Source organism: Bombina bombina, chromosome 6, assembly GCF_027579735.1.
Source record: "Bombina bombina isolate aBomBom1 chromosome 6, aBomBom1.pri, whole genome shotgun sequence".
Taxonomy (NCBI): domain Eukaryota; kingdom Metazoa; phylum Chordata; class Amphibia; order Anura; family Bombinatoridae; genus Bombina; species Bombina bombina.
Genome location: NC_069504.1, coordinates 35,986,788 through 36,001,567, shown reverse-complemented (window position 1 = coordinate 36,001,567; position 14,780 = coordinate 35,986,788). Strand labels below are relative to the sequence as shown.

Genomic DNA, 14,780 nt, shown 5'->3' with positions numbered 1-14,780 from the left:
CTTCTGTAGGTTGTGCATGATGTGTGATGAGACAGGTCTCTGTTTCTTCTGTAGCTTGTGCATGATGTGTGATGAAGTGGGTCTGTGTTTCTTCTGTAGGTTGTGTAATGCTCGTGGGATATTCCTCTATCATATCAAACTTGGCCAGTAGTCTTCTTATCCTAGCGTCAAGTGGAATGATAGGAAATATCCCAGAGCAGTGAGAGTTTATAAAATAAGGTATGCAGTACTCACGGTAGGCAAGGTAGTCTTTCGCGGCAATAAGAAGAAGGCAGAGAATGGTCAAGACAGGCAGAGTCCGGCAACAGGAAGGTAAACCAGCAGAATAGCAGTTCAAGGGTAAACCAATAGAATAATCAGGAAGAGGCAAGTATCAGCAACAAAGGATATCCAGCAGTATCACAGTTCAGGGGTAAACCAATCCAATGTTCAGACAGAGTTCAGCAATGGTAATCCAGCAATTCAGGGATTAAGCAAGCAGATTGGTCAGACAGGCAGAGTTCAGTATCAATTAGGCAATTCAGAAATTCAGGGGTTAAGCAAGCAGAGTGGTCAGACGGGCAGAGTTCAGTATCAATTAGGCAATTCAGAAATTCAGGGGTGAAGCAAGCAGAGTGGTCAGACAGGCAGCGTTCAGTATCAATTAGGCAATCCAGCAATTCAAGTACACAACACCCAGGAGCACACAAAGTAACACCAATACTTGGGCAGAGAATGTAAGTAACTAAGGTACTTACATAGGTGTAGATTTGGAAGACCTGGCGTGCAGTGATGACGTGATCGCCGAGCCAAGAAGAAACTGCTGAGTCCATGGCAATGTCCACAAGAGATGAATGGCGTTACAGGGTGTGCATGATGTGTGATGAGGCAGGTCTGTGTTTTTCTGTAGGTTGTGGATAATGTGTGATGAGGCAGGTCTGTGTTCCTTCTGTACAATGTACATGAGTTATGATGAGGCAGGTCTGTGTTTTTCTGTAGGTTGTGGATAATGTGTGATGAGGCAGGTCTGTGTTCCTTCTGTACAATGTACATGAGTTATGATGAGGCAGGTCTGTGTTGCTTCTGTAGGGTGTGCATGATGTGTGATGAGGCGGGTCTGTGTTCCTTCTGTACGATGTGCATTTTGTGTGATGAGACAGGTCTGTGTTTCTTCTGTAGGGTGTGCATGATGTGTGAAGAGACAGGTCTGTGTACTTTCTGTAGGGTGTGCATGATGTGTGATGAGACAGGTCTGTGTTTCTTCTGTAGGGTGTGCATGATGTGTGATGAGGCAGGTCTGTGTTCCTTCTGTAAGGTGTGCATGATGTGTGATGAGACAGGTCTGTGTTCCTTCTGTAGGGTGTGCTTGATGTGTGATGAGGCAGGTCTGTGTTTCTTCTGTAGGGTGTGCATGACGTGTGATGAGGCAGGTCTGTGTTCTTTCTGTAGGGTGTTCAATGATGTGTGATGAGGCGGGTCTGTGTTCTTTCTGTAGGGTGTGCATGATGTGTGATGAGGCAGGTCTGTGTTCTTTCTGTAGGGTGTGCAATGATGTGTGATGAGGCGGGTCTGTGTTCTTTCTGTAGGGTGTGCATGATGTGTGATGAGGCAGGTCTGTGTTCTTTCTGTAGGGTGTCCATGATGTGTGATGAGGTAGGTCTGTGTTCCTTCTGTAGGGTGTCCATGATGTGTGATGAGTCAGGTCTGTGTTCCTTTTGTAGGGTGTGCATGATGTGTGATGAGGCAGGTCTGTGTTCCTTCTGCAGGATGTGCATGAGTTATGATGAGGCAGGTCTGTGTTCCTTCTGTAGGGTGTGCATGATGTGTGATGAGGCAGGTCTGTGTTTCTTCTGTAGGGTGTGCATGATGTGTGATGAGGCATGCCTGTGTTCTTTCTGTAGGGTGTGCATGATGTGTGATGAGACAGGTCTGTGTTTCTTCTGTAGGGTGTGCATGATGTGTGATGAGACAGGTCTGTGTTTCTTCTGTAGGTTGTGCTTGATATGTGATGAGACAGGTCTGTGTTTCTTCTGTAGGGTATGCATGATGTGTGATGAAACAGGTCTGTGTTTCTTCTGTAGGGTGTGCATGATGTGTGATGAGACAAGTCTGTGTTCTTTCTGTAGGGTGTGCAATGATGTGTGATGAGGCGGGTCTGTGTTCCTTCTGTAGGGTGTGCATGATGTGTGATGAGGCAGGTCTGTGTTCCTTCTGTAGTGTGTGCATGATGTGTGATGAGGCATGTCTGTGTTCTTTTTGTACGATGTGCATGAGTTATGATGAGGCAGGTCTGTGTTCCTTCTGTAGGGTGTGCATGGTGTTTGATGAGGTGGGTCTTTGTGTAGGGTGTGTGATGAAGTGTGTCTGTGTCCCTTCTGTAAAGTGTACATGATGTGTGATGAGTTGGCTCTATGTGCCTTCTGTAGGGCATGCATGGTCTGTGATGAGGCTGGTATTTGTTCTTTCTGTAGGGTGTGTGTGGAGGCAGGTATGTGTTCCTTTTGTAGGGTGTATACGATTCTTAATGAGAAGAATCTGTGTTCCTATCTGCAGGGTGTGCTTGATGTGTGATGAAGTGTGTCTGTGTTCATTCTGTAGGGTGTATATGATGTTTGATGAGGAGAGTCTGTATTCCTTCTGTAGGGTGTCTATGGTGTGTGATGAGGTGGATCTTTGTTCCTTCTGTACGATGTACTTGGTGAGGTTATTAATATTTTCATATCGGGTTAGTGTGCTTTAGAAAATTTAATATAGTTTGCGCACAAGTAGGGTGTTGTTTTCCATTTTTTGCACTCCCTTGAAGTTTATGGGGCAATACGTTAATGTGGTTGCAATATTCTAACTTCGGCTTTTTGCGCACGTCAGGTTAGCATGCAAGGGAAAACTTTTTACTTTCAACTTGTAATACGAGCGCTACCCAATTTGCACCAAAAGCTTACTTCTAGCGGAGTTATCACATGAGTGGTAGCGATAAATAGTGCTTCACTCGTAATCTAGTTCTCTTTTGAGTGTTTATAGTGTGTAATGAGGTGGGTCTGTGTTCTTTCTGTAGTTTGAGTAGGGTGTGTGATGAGGCAGATCTTTGTTCCTCCTGTACAGTGTGTATGGTGTGTGATAAGGTTGGTCTCTGTTCTTCCTGTATGGTGTGTGATGAGGCAGATCTGTGTTCCTTCTGTGGGGTGTAAATGGTGTGTGATGAGACGTTCCTGTATTCCTTCTGTAGGGTGTACATGTTGTGTGGTAAGGTGGGTCAGTTTTTCTTCTGTAGGGTGTGCATAGTGTGTGATGAGACGGGCCTGAATTCCTTCTGTGGGATGTACATGATGTGTGGTGAGGTCTATCTGTGTTCCTCCTGTAGATTGAGCATGTCTCATGATAAGGAAAGTCTGAGTGCCACCTATCGTGTCAGAGTATTGCAGAAGATTGAATTGTTCCATTTGGTTGTAAAGGATTTAGGATAAATCCTTAACCCTGCATGTGATGAGGATGGAATGTCATTACATTGTTGCAAGCATATTCTCCATGGGATATCTGTACGACACTGTGACACTAATTAACATATTGTATTCTATCTCAGATGGTAAAATTGGCTTCGTTTTTGATGATATTAAAATCAGGACAGCATATGTAGAGACCTTGTTCTGGAGAGTGGAAAAACTTAATGAAAGACCTAATGCTAGTGGGTGAGTGACACTTACATTGTCCCAATGGTACTTACTGAGGGGCTCACCTTGGCACTGTAATAATGATAAATAACTCATATGTTCCCAATAAATGTTTATGGGTGTATGTTCCTGTTGCTTTCAAGAGGGGCCATTTTTGCTCACTTGCTCCAAAGGGAATTAAATATTATGCTTCAACCATGTGACAGCCTTCTCTCTTAAAAAAAAAAACTCTAGAGAACTTACCTTCATGGAAAGAAATCATCAGTTTATTTTACTGAGTATTATCTTGTAAATTAAGTGTCTATATTTAACATAGGGCCTATAAGTGATCTCCCCTTAATTAGATACATACGGCTAGATTACGAGTTGTGCGTTAGGGTAAAAAAGCAGCGTTAACAGGTCCTAACGCTGCTTTTTTACGCCCGCTGGTATTACGAGTCTTGCAGGTATAGGTGTACCGCACACTTCTTTGGACTTACTGCAAAATGACTTACGTAAACTTCATGAAGTCTTTTTTCTATGGGACTTCCATAGTGCTGGTATTACGAGTCTGTCCTGGGAGGCCAAAAAGTGACCGGTACACCCTACCCCGTCAAGAGTCCTAACGCATTTAAAAGTCAGTAGTTATGAGTTTTATGGTACAATGCCATAACATAAAACTCATAACTAAAGTGCTAAAAAGTACACTAACACCCATAAACTACCTATTACCTAAACCGAGGCCCCCCCCGCATCGCAAATACTAAAATAACATTTTTAACCCCTAATCTGCCGCTCAGGACACCGCCGACACCTACATTATATTTATTAACCCCTAATCTGCCGCCCCCAATGTCACCACAACCTACCTACACTTATTAACCCCTAATCTGCCGCCCCCAACGTCGCCGCCACTATATTAAAGTTATTAACCCCTAAACCTAAGTCTAACTCTAACACCCCCTAACTTAAATATAATTACAATAAATCTAAATAAATATTACTATCATTAACTAAATTATTCCTATTTAAAACTAAAGACTTACCTGTAAAATAAACCTTAAGATAGCTACATTATAACTAATAGTTACATTGTATCTATCTTAGGTTTTATTTTTATTTTACAGGCAAGTTTGTATTTATTTTAACTAGGTAGAATAGTTATTAAATAGTTATTAACTATTTAATAACTACCTAGCTAAAATAAATACAAAAGTACCTGTAAAATAAAACCTTACCTAAGTTACACTAACACCTAACACTACACTATAATTAAATAAATTAACTAAATTAATTACAATTACCTAAATTAAATTAAATTAGCTAAAGTACAAAAAAAACCCCACTAAATTACAGAAAATAATAAACATATTACAAATATTTAAACTAATTACACCTAATCTAATAGCCCTATTAAAATAAAAAAGACCCCCCAAATAAAATAAAAAACCCTAGCCTAAACTAAACTACCAATATCCCTTAAAAGGGCCTTTTGTGGGGCATTGCCTCAAAGTAATCAGCTCTTTTACCTGTAAAAAAAAATACATACACCCCCCCCCAACAGTAAAACCCACCACCCACACAACCAACCCCCCAAATAAAATACTATCTAAAAATACCTAAGCTCCCCATTGCACTGAAAAGGGCATTTGGATGGGCATTGCCCTTAAAATGGCAGTTAGCTCTTTTGCGGCCCAAAGCCCTAACCTAAAAATAAAACCCACCCAATACACCCTTAAATAAACCTAACACTAACCCCCTGAAGATCGACTTACCGGGAGATGTCTTCATCCAAGCCGGGCAGAAGTGGTCCTCCAGACGGGCAGAAGTCTTCATCCAAGCCAGGCAAAAGTGGTCCTCCAGACGGCAGAAGTCTTCATCCAGGCGGCATCTTCTATCTTCATCCATCCGGCGCGGAGCGGGTCCATCTTCAAGACATCTTACGTGGAGCATCCTCTTCTGCCGATGACTACCCGATGAATGAAGGTTCCTTTAAGTGACTTCATCCAAGATGGCGTCCCTTAGATTCCGATTGGCTGATAGAATTCTATCAGCTAATCGGAATTAAGGTAGAAAAAATCCTATTGGCTGATGCAATCAGCCAATAGGATTGAAGTTCAATCCTATTGGCTGATTGAGCTCGCATTCTATTGGCTGTTCCAATCCTATTGGCTGATTCAATCAGCCAATCAGATTTTTTCTACCTTAATTCCGATTGGCTGATAGACGTCACTTAAAGGAATCTTCATTTGTCGGGTAGTCGTCAGATGAAGAGGATGCTCCTCGTCGGATTACTTGAAGATGGACCCGCTCTGCGTTGGATGGATGAAGATAGAAGATGCCGTCTGGATGAAGACTTCTGCCCGTCTGGAGGACCACTTCGGCCGGCTTGGATGAAGAATTCTCCCGGCTTCGTTGAGGACTTCGGCCCAGTTGGATGAAGACTTCTGCCGCTTCCTTGAGAATGGATGTCGGTCTTCAGAACTGTAAGTCGATCTTCAGGGGGGTTAGCGTTAGGTTTTTTTAAGGGTGTATTGGGTGGGTTTTATTTTTAGGTTAGGGTTTGGGTCGCAAAAGAACTAACTGCCCTTTTAAAGACAATGCCCATCCAAATGCCCTTTTCAGGGCAATGGGGAGCTTAGGTATTTTTAGATAGTATTTTATTTGGAGGGTTGGTTGTGTGGGGGGTGGGTTTTACTGTTGAGGGGGTTGTTTGTATTTTTTTACAGGTAAAAGAGCTGATTACTTTGGGGCAATGCCCCGCAAAAGGCCTTTTTAAGGGCTATTGGTAGTTTAGTTTTGGCTAGGGTTTTTTTTTATTTTGGGGGGGCTTTTTTATTTTGATAAGGCTGTTAGATTAGGTGCAATTAGTTTAAATATCTTGTAATTTGTTTATTATTATCTGTAATTTAGTGGGGGGGGTTGTACTTTAGCTAATTTAATTTAATTGATTTAATTGTTGTTAATTTAGTAAATTTATTTAATTATAGTGTAGTGTTAGGTGTTATTGTAACTTAGGTTAGGTTTTATTTTACAGGTAATGTTATAGATGTATATCTTGCAGCGCCAAGATGTCAACCATACAAGCTGTGCTCTTGTTGCGGAATCTCCCAACCAGATCCCAAAATGTCAATATATAAAAAGTGCTTAATGAGTACAGCGCTACAAAATCCCAGACAGAAGGATTTGTGGCTAAAGATGGTGTCCACGATTGGTATAAATATATGTGACGAGTTGATAGTAATGCAAATAGCCTAAAGGTCTAAGTGCATGAATATTATAATATATACGAACAATAATAACTTATAATGGATCAAATGCTCCTATATGTTAAGTTAAAAACCATTTATTTTGCTAATACCATTTTACTAATAACATTTGATTTAAAAAGTCCTTGACAATATGTGTGTGCATAAAATACATAAAAGTCCTTTAAAACACAGTTCTATGACAGGATATAAAAACAAATCTATGGTACCATTATGTGCACATAAAAATAGGGGGGTTCCGGAATACAGTCTTAGTACTGAAGAATGGTCATGAGATCCTATGTTATATCGACTTGGTAGAGTGTCCCAATAAAAAATACAAAAAATGTGTGAAAAAATGTGAAAAAATTAAAAATTCAAAAATAAAAATATAAAAGTATCGAAAAATCAAAAATATATAAAAAATATCAAAAATATATCAAAAATATAAAAATATATAAAAAATATAAAAATATAAAATATAAAATTTGTGATATCACAACTGTGAAAAAATATGTGAAGTGTTTCCAAAAAAATGCCTTGGTGATAGTCAAATATATATATATATATTATATATATCACTATTTTTAAGGATATATTTGACTATCACCAAGGATCCATTATAAGTCATTATTGTTCGTATATATTATAATATTCATGCACTTAGACCTTTAGGCTATTTGCATTACTATCAACTCGTCACATATATTTATACCAATCGTGGACACCATCTTTAGCCACAAATCCTTCTGTCTGGGATTTTGTAGCGCTGTACTCATTAAGCACTTTTTATATATTTATTTTACAGGTACTTTTGTATTTATTTTAGCTAGGTAGTTATTAAATAGTTAATAACTATTTGATAACTATTCTACCTAGTTAAAATAAAAACAAACTTACCTGTAAAATAAAAATAAACCCTAAGATAGCTACAATGTAACTATTAGTTATATTGTATCTAGCTTAGGGTTTATTTTACAGGTAAGTATTTAGTTTTAAATAGGAATAATTTAGTTAATGATAGGAATATTTAGTTAGATTTATTTAAATTATATTTAAGTTAGGGGGTGTTAGGGTTAGACTTAGGTTTAGGGGTTAATACATTTAGTATAGTGGCAGAGACATTGGGGGCGGCAAATTAGGGGTTGATAAGTGTAGGTAGGTGGCGGGGATGTTTATTATAGTGGCAGCGACGTTGGGGGCAGTAGATTAGGGGTTAATAAATGTAGGTAGGTGTCGGTGATGTCGGGGACGGCAGATTAGGGGTTAATAAATATTATGTAGGTGTCGGCGATGTTGGGGGCAGCAGATTAGGGGTTAATAAATATAATTTCGGTGTCGGCGATGTCGGGGGCGGCAGATTAGGGTTAATTAGTGTAAGATTAGGGGGTTTAGACTCGGGGTTCATGTTAGGGTGTTAGGTGTTGACATAACTTTAGTTTCCCCATAGGAATCAATGGGGCTGCGTTACTGAGTTTTACGCCGTTAGACTTTTTCTCAGCCGGCTCTCCCCGTTGATACCTATGGGGAAATCGTGCACGAGCACGTATGACCAGCTCCCCGCTGACTTAAGCAGTGCTAGTATTGGAGTGCGGTAATTAGCAAAATTTTGCTCAACGCTCGCTTCTTGTCTTTTAATGCCGGGTTTATAAAAATCCGTAATACCAGCGCTGCAGGTAAGTGAGCGGTGAAAGAAAACTGCTCGTTAGCACCGCACAGCTCAAAACGAAAAAACTCGTAATCTAGCCAATAGTTTTTAATGTAAAAACAATCACTGAGTTTCCTCATAATACTGACAAGGCATCTTATAGAATCTTCTCAGACCAGAGAGCTTTATAGGGCCTGATATTCAAAAGCCTGCCGCTCAGGTGAGATGATCTAAGACGTCTTGTCAGTACGGAGAGCTCCCTAAAAAATTTTGTGAAACAAAAAATTTCCTTCCTAAGATTGAGATAGTCCACGACTTTATTCCTTACTGTTGGGAAATACTACAACACCTGGCTACCAGGAGGAGGCAAAGACACCCCAGCCAAAGGCTTAAATATCCCTCCAACTTATCCCAGTCATTCTTTACCTTTTGTCACGTTCGGAGGTGGCAGAGAAGTGGCAGAAGATCGGAGAGTCCCAAAAAAGGGTATCTGCCCTTCGAGATAGGACTGGAGTTTTAAGTAGTCATGTCAACCTCTCAGTGAGAGTATTGATGAAAGTTAGAGTCTGGAGATGCAGGGAAAGTTTTTCTGTGAAACCATCCAGACTACTGCCTAACAGCTCCTTAAGCAATCAGTGTTGACGAGTTTCACTGCCTGGTTTCTGTCACTCAAGTCCATGTCAGGAGCGCTGCTATAAGACTGTCACACTTGAGAGGCTGTGTTTTGTTCCACAGCATGGATCCTGGAAGTAAGATTGTTTAAATTTTTACACTTAAAACACTATAACAGGGTCACAGTGTGGCTCCTTTATACCTTGATAGGATTTTTTTTTACTTGTGTCCTTCTGTGGGTATAACTAATTATTATCGGTTATTTGTAGAGCGCCAACAGATTTCACAGCGCTATAAACAAAGGCAGAGTACAACAAAACAATTATATTATTATTATTATTATTATAATTTATTTGTATAGCGCCGCCAAATTCCGTAGCGCTGGGTACAATGATAGGGGTATACAATGACAAAGATTTGTGATACAATACAAAACATAACAAAACTAAACAAATCTAGCACAGGAGGAAGAGGGCCCTGCTCCGGAGAGCTCACAGTCTATAGGTTTAGGGTGCAGAGACATAAGGTTGGGGTAGCTTGTTACATCGGTTGTATTTGCAGCAGTGAGTCAGGCAGTTCATGTACATGTATTAGCTTGGTTCGGATGCAGGATGGAGGAGAGATGGTAAGCTTCTCTGAATCGGTGGGTTTTCAAGGATCGTCTGAAGCTATACAAGGTTGGAGACAGTCTGATGGAGCGGGGAAGAGAGTTCCAGAGGACAGGAGCAGCACGTGCGAAGTCTTGGAGGCGGGAGTGGGATAACAGGAGTGTAGAGACGTAGGTCAGAGGTTGATCGAAGAGGACGGGATGGGGAGTATTTCACGATGAGAGAGGAAATATAGTTGGTAGTTAGACTGTTGAGTGCTTTGTAGGTTAGGGCTAATACTTTAAATTGTATTCTGGAGTGTATGGGGAGCCAGTGTAGAGACTGGCAGAGCGGAGCAGCTGATGTAGATCGTCGACTTAGGTGGATGAGTCTAGCAGAAGCATTCATAATAGATTGGAGGTAGGAGAGGCGGTGTTTTGGAAGGCCATTTAAGAGTAGATTGCAATAATCAATGCGTGACGGGATGAGGGAATGAATAAGTATTTTTGTAGTTTTTGAGTAAGGAAGGGACGAATTCTGGAAATGTTGCGTAGGTGTGAACAGCAGGATTTGGTAAGCGTTTGTATATGTGGGTTGAATGTGAGTTCTGAGTCTAGTGTGACCCCAAGGCAGCGGACCTGAGGTGAGGTGTTGAGAATAGAGTCTCCAACCATCAGAGAAATGTCAGGAGTCGGATGTCTCGAAGAGGGGGGGGGATAAGAAGCAGCTCAGTTTTGGACAGATTGAGTTGGAGGTAGTGTGAAGACATCCAAGAGAAAATTGCAGAGAGGCAGTCAGAAATCTGGTTGAGTAAAGAGGGAGAGATATCAGGAGAGGAAAGATAGATTTGGGTATCATCAGCATATAGGTGGTACTGGAATCCAAAGGAGGCTATAAGTTTTCCAAGGCAGGATGTATAAAGAGAGAAAAGCAAGGGGCCCAAGACAGAGCCTTGCGTTACTCCAACTGAGAGAGGCATAGGATCACAAGATATGTTGTTAAAGGAAACTGAAAACGAGCGGTTTGAAAGATATGATGCAAACCAGGAGAGGGCTGTGTCTCGGATGCCAAATGAATGCCAAATGAGGAGAGGATGGTCAACTGTGTCAAAAGCTGCGGACAGGTCAAGAAGAATTAGTAAGGAGTAATGGCCTTTTGCTTTAGCTGATAACAGGTCATTTGTTACTTTAGCAAGAGCGGTTTCTGTTGAGTGTTTAGGGCTGAAACCAGATTGTAGTGGATCAAGTAAGGAGTTAGTTGTGAGAAATTGAGTTAGCCGATTATAGACTAGTCGTTCCAATAATTTTTAAGCAAAGGGAAGTAAGGAGACCGGTCGATAGTTAGAAGGCGTGGAGGGGTCAAGCGAGGGCTTTTTTAGGATTGGTATGATTGACACATGCTTGAATGTGTCAGGAAATGTGCCAGCAGTGAGAGATTGGTTAAAGAGATGAGTTAGGGTAGGGGTTAGTGAAGCAGAGAGAGAGGGAATAAGTTGTGAAGGAATAGGGTCAAGTGGGCAGGATAGGAGCCGAGGATAGGAGTGCAGATACTTCTTCCTCTGTTACAGGAGGGAAATAGCATAGATTTTTGTTAATGGAAGGGGTGGGTAGGATCGCTGGGTTTGCGGGGTGCGAGGTGCAGATCTCTTTTCTAAAGGTGTCAATTTTATTTTTGAAGTGATCAGCAATAATTTGAGCAATGAGGTTGGTAATTATAGGGATCAAATGGGTAGAGGGCCCTGCCAAGAGTTGCACTGTTGTAGTCAGCTCTTAAGAAGGTGATCTTCAAACAGCTGGGGCCATCGTACGCCAATTTGTTTATGGCGGAATTTGAAGAACGAGACACGGATCTATTTCTAAACCAACACATTAAATATTTCAAACGCTACATAGATGATCTGATCATTCTATGGTCAGGTACGGAGGAAGAATTAGATGATTGGCATAGGGTATTAAACACCATTAATCCCAATCTACAATTCAAGATGACCAAAAGTTCTACATCAGTAGATTTCCTTGACCTGCGAATATTTATGGAAGACGGTATGTTGGGCACAACTTTGTACAAAAAGGAGACGGATAGGAACTCATTGTTGGAGGCTACTAGCTGCCATCCTCCATCACTAAAGAAGGCTCTACCTATCTCTCAATTTAAGCGGGTTATGCGAAATAACAGCAAACAGAGTAATGCCCAACAACAGTTGATAGAAATGAAAACACGATTCTTACAGAGGGGCTACCAAGAGAAGCAGATCAACCAACACTTCCAGAAATTTGCCTCCATGGATCAGGATACAGCTTTAAGAACTGTGCCAAAAGGGGATAAAGAGAGAAGGATGATACTTACGACCACTTACACCTCAGACAAGCAGAATCTACAAAAATTGGTAAAAAAGAACTGGAATATCGTGGAAAGTGATAAAAATCTGCCATTTAGGGGTTCCAGATACCCACAAGTAGGCTTTAGAAGATCACGTTCTCTACGGGACATTCTGGTGAAAGTTGACCCTGTACTGTGCTACGAAAAATCTAACTGGCTACGGACTAAAAAACCTGGATGCTATAAGTGTGCGGGATGCACTACATGTAGTGGTTTGTCTAACGCAAAATTCTTTGTTCATCCTACCACCAATCGTAGATATATTATCCGACATAGAGTAACCTGCACGACGACACATATAGTGTATTTATTACACTGTCCGTGTGGGTTATTCTATGTTGGGAAGACTATCGATGACTTGCGCACCCGTATGGCCAATCATCGTGCAGCCATTCGACTGGCTATAAAAAACAAGGGGTCTGACCAACCCGTGGCACGACATTTTGCGCTGACTGGCCATACGGTTGCTGACTTGAGATACGTGATCATAGATCACATTCCACCCCCAACTTGGGGGGGCGATAGAGATAGACTCCTGTTGCAGTGCGAGTCCAGGTGGATCTTCAATCTGGGCACTTTGGTGCCGGAGGTTTGAATACCAACCTGGACTGGCACTGTTATTTGTGATACTATAAGTCTAGGGAGTATTATCTTAAAGTTAGTAATAATCTGAATATTGTATTATGATTGCTAGTATAGCCACACGTAGAGGTAGGTTTGATATAAGATTAGGAATTAAGTCCACACCAATTCCCAGCTGTATAAATAGTTAGGTAACTTTGAAATGGTTATTAACACGCATCGTAGGGATGTTAAGTGTTTTAGATATCTAGCTTTTGAAATAGATAGTAGTACGCATTGTTAGGATGTTAAGTGCATTGAGAATATTGCAACAATTGAATAGCTCTGTATTGTAACCATTTGTATTCACATTTTTTGTTTTTAGTGTACACCGCGGCCGGTTGCCATGCCGACGCTCTGGACATGCGCAGTTTTGCGCACAGGACGCCGGGTGACTTCCGGTATCGCGGTGATAGTCGGTGGAGGGTTTAAAAGAATTGAGGTATGTACACAATTGTAAAGTCTGAGGACGAGGTTAAAATCCTCGAAACGTCACTTTGTTAAAATAAAGCTGTGATTGCTTTAAAGTGTTAAGTCCTGGTGAGTGCTCTCATTTTTTGGATATTTGTGAAGGCACACTGTGGCATTGGATGCACCCTGGGCAGTTGTACAGTGGAGTGAGTGCAGAGTTCATTTGGGATTTTATATATATATATATGTATAATTACTATAACTACCCAGCATTAGTACAAGATTATAATATATATATATATATATATATATATATATATATATTATACTCTTGTACTAATGCTGGGTAGTTATAGTAATATAAATAAATATATATATATTTTTTTTTTATATATATATATATATTTATGTAATTACTATAACTACCCAGCATTAGTACAAGATTATAATATATATATATACATATATATATATATAAGCCTAGTTCATCCCTTGTGAACCCCCATCTGAATAGCCCACGAGCCGCCACTGGGTTGGTTGCGAGCGTTTGAGGGGCTGAGAGAATGGAATTATGTTGAGAGCTGATTTAGTATCTAATGGAGTCAATTTTGTTATTGAAGTGGCTGGCAAAGTCTTGAGCTGACAGAGAAGTTGCATTAGTAGGTGGGGGTGGGCAGAGAAGAGTATTGAAAGTGGAGAACAGATGTTTTGGGTTTGAAGAAAGATCAGAGATAAGAGTAGAGAAGTAATGTTGCTTATAGAGATTAAGGGCAGAATAGTAAGAGTTCAAGATGAATTTGTAATGAAGAAAATCAGCTGAACTCCGAGATTTTCTACAGTGCCGCTCAGCAGTACGGGAATATCTGCGTAGGTACCGTGTGAGAGGAGTATGCCAGGGCTGAGGATGAGTGTGTGATTTCCGAGCTATGGTAAGAGGGGCCAGATTGTCAAGGACGGTTTTAAGGGTGGAATTATAGTGGCAGATAGATTAGTCAGGGCAGGAAAAGGAGGAGAAGGATGAGAGGAGAGGTTTGAGGGAATTAGCAAGCTGATGCTGATCTAATGACATAATGCTTCTGTGAAGTTTGGTGTGAGGAGTAGGAGGAGGGAGAGTTGGAGGGATGATATGTTGCAAGTGAGGAGATGAAGGTCAGAAAGAGGTAAAGGGGAGTTTGTGAAGTTTGCATCAACAGCTAAAGATCAGGTCAAGGGAGTGACCGTCTTTGTGAGTGGGAGAATCAGTCTATTGTGGCAATCCGAAAGAGGAAGTGAGTTGCAAATGTTGTTTTGCAGAGGAGGCAGTGGGATTGTCAAGAGGGATGTTCAAGTCGCCAAGAATGAGGGCAGGGGTGTCTGAGGAAAGGAAATAAGGTAGCCAGGCAGCCAAGTGATGTAGAAATTGAGTTGAGGAGCCAGGAGTCGGTATATGACTGCAACACGTATAGAGAGGGGAGAGAATAAGAAAATCATTTTGTGAGGGAAGAGATGGGTTGTATTTGTCGAAAGGTGCAACAAGCGGAAAGTAAAATACCTACACCACCTCCTTGTCTATTACCAGACCAAGGAGTGTGGCTAAAGAGGAGACCTCCATGTGACAGAGCAGCAGTGGATGCTGTGTCTAGGGGAGAGAGACAGGTTTCTGTTAGGTCCA

General features: G+C 41.1%; 1 protein-coding gene across 3 annotated transcripts in view; it reads left to right on the top strand.

The window, feature by feature from the left end:
• LOC128662561 (complement C3) overlaps positions 1-14,780 on the top strand; it is a 568,605-nt gene that overhangs the window by 305,466 nt on the left and 248,359 nt on the right. For all 3 annotated transcript variants that reach the window (XM_053716362.1, XM_053716361.1, XM_053716360.1), the window contains one exon: positions 3,557-3,662. In XM_053716362.1, the coding sequence (XP_053572337.1) occupies positions 3,557-3,662 (106 nt within the window). The remainder of the gene's footprint in view (positions 1-3,556; positions 3,663-14,780) is intronic.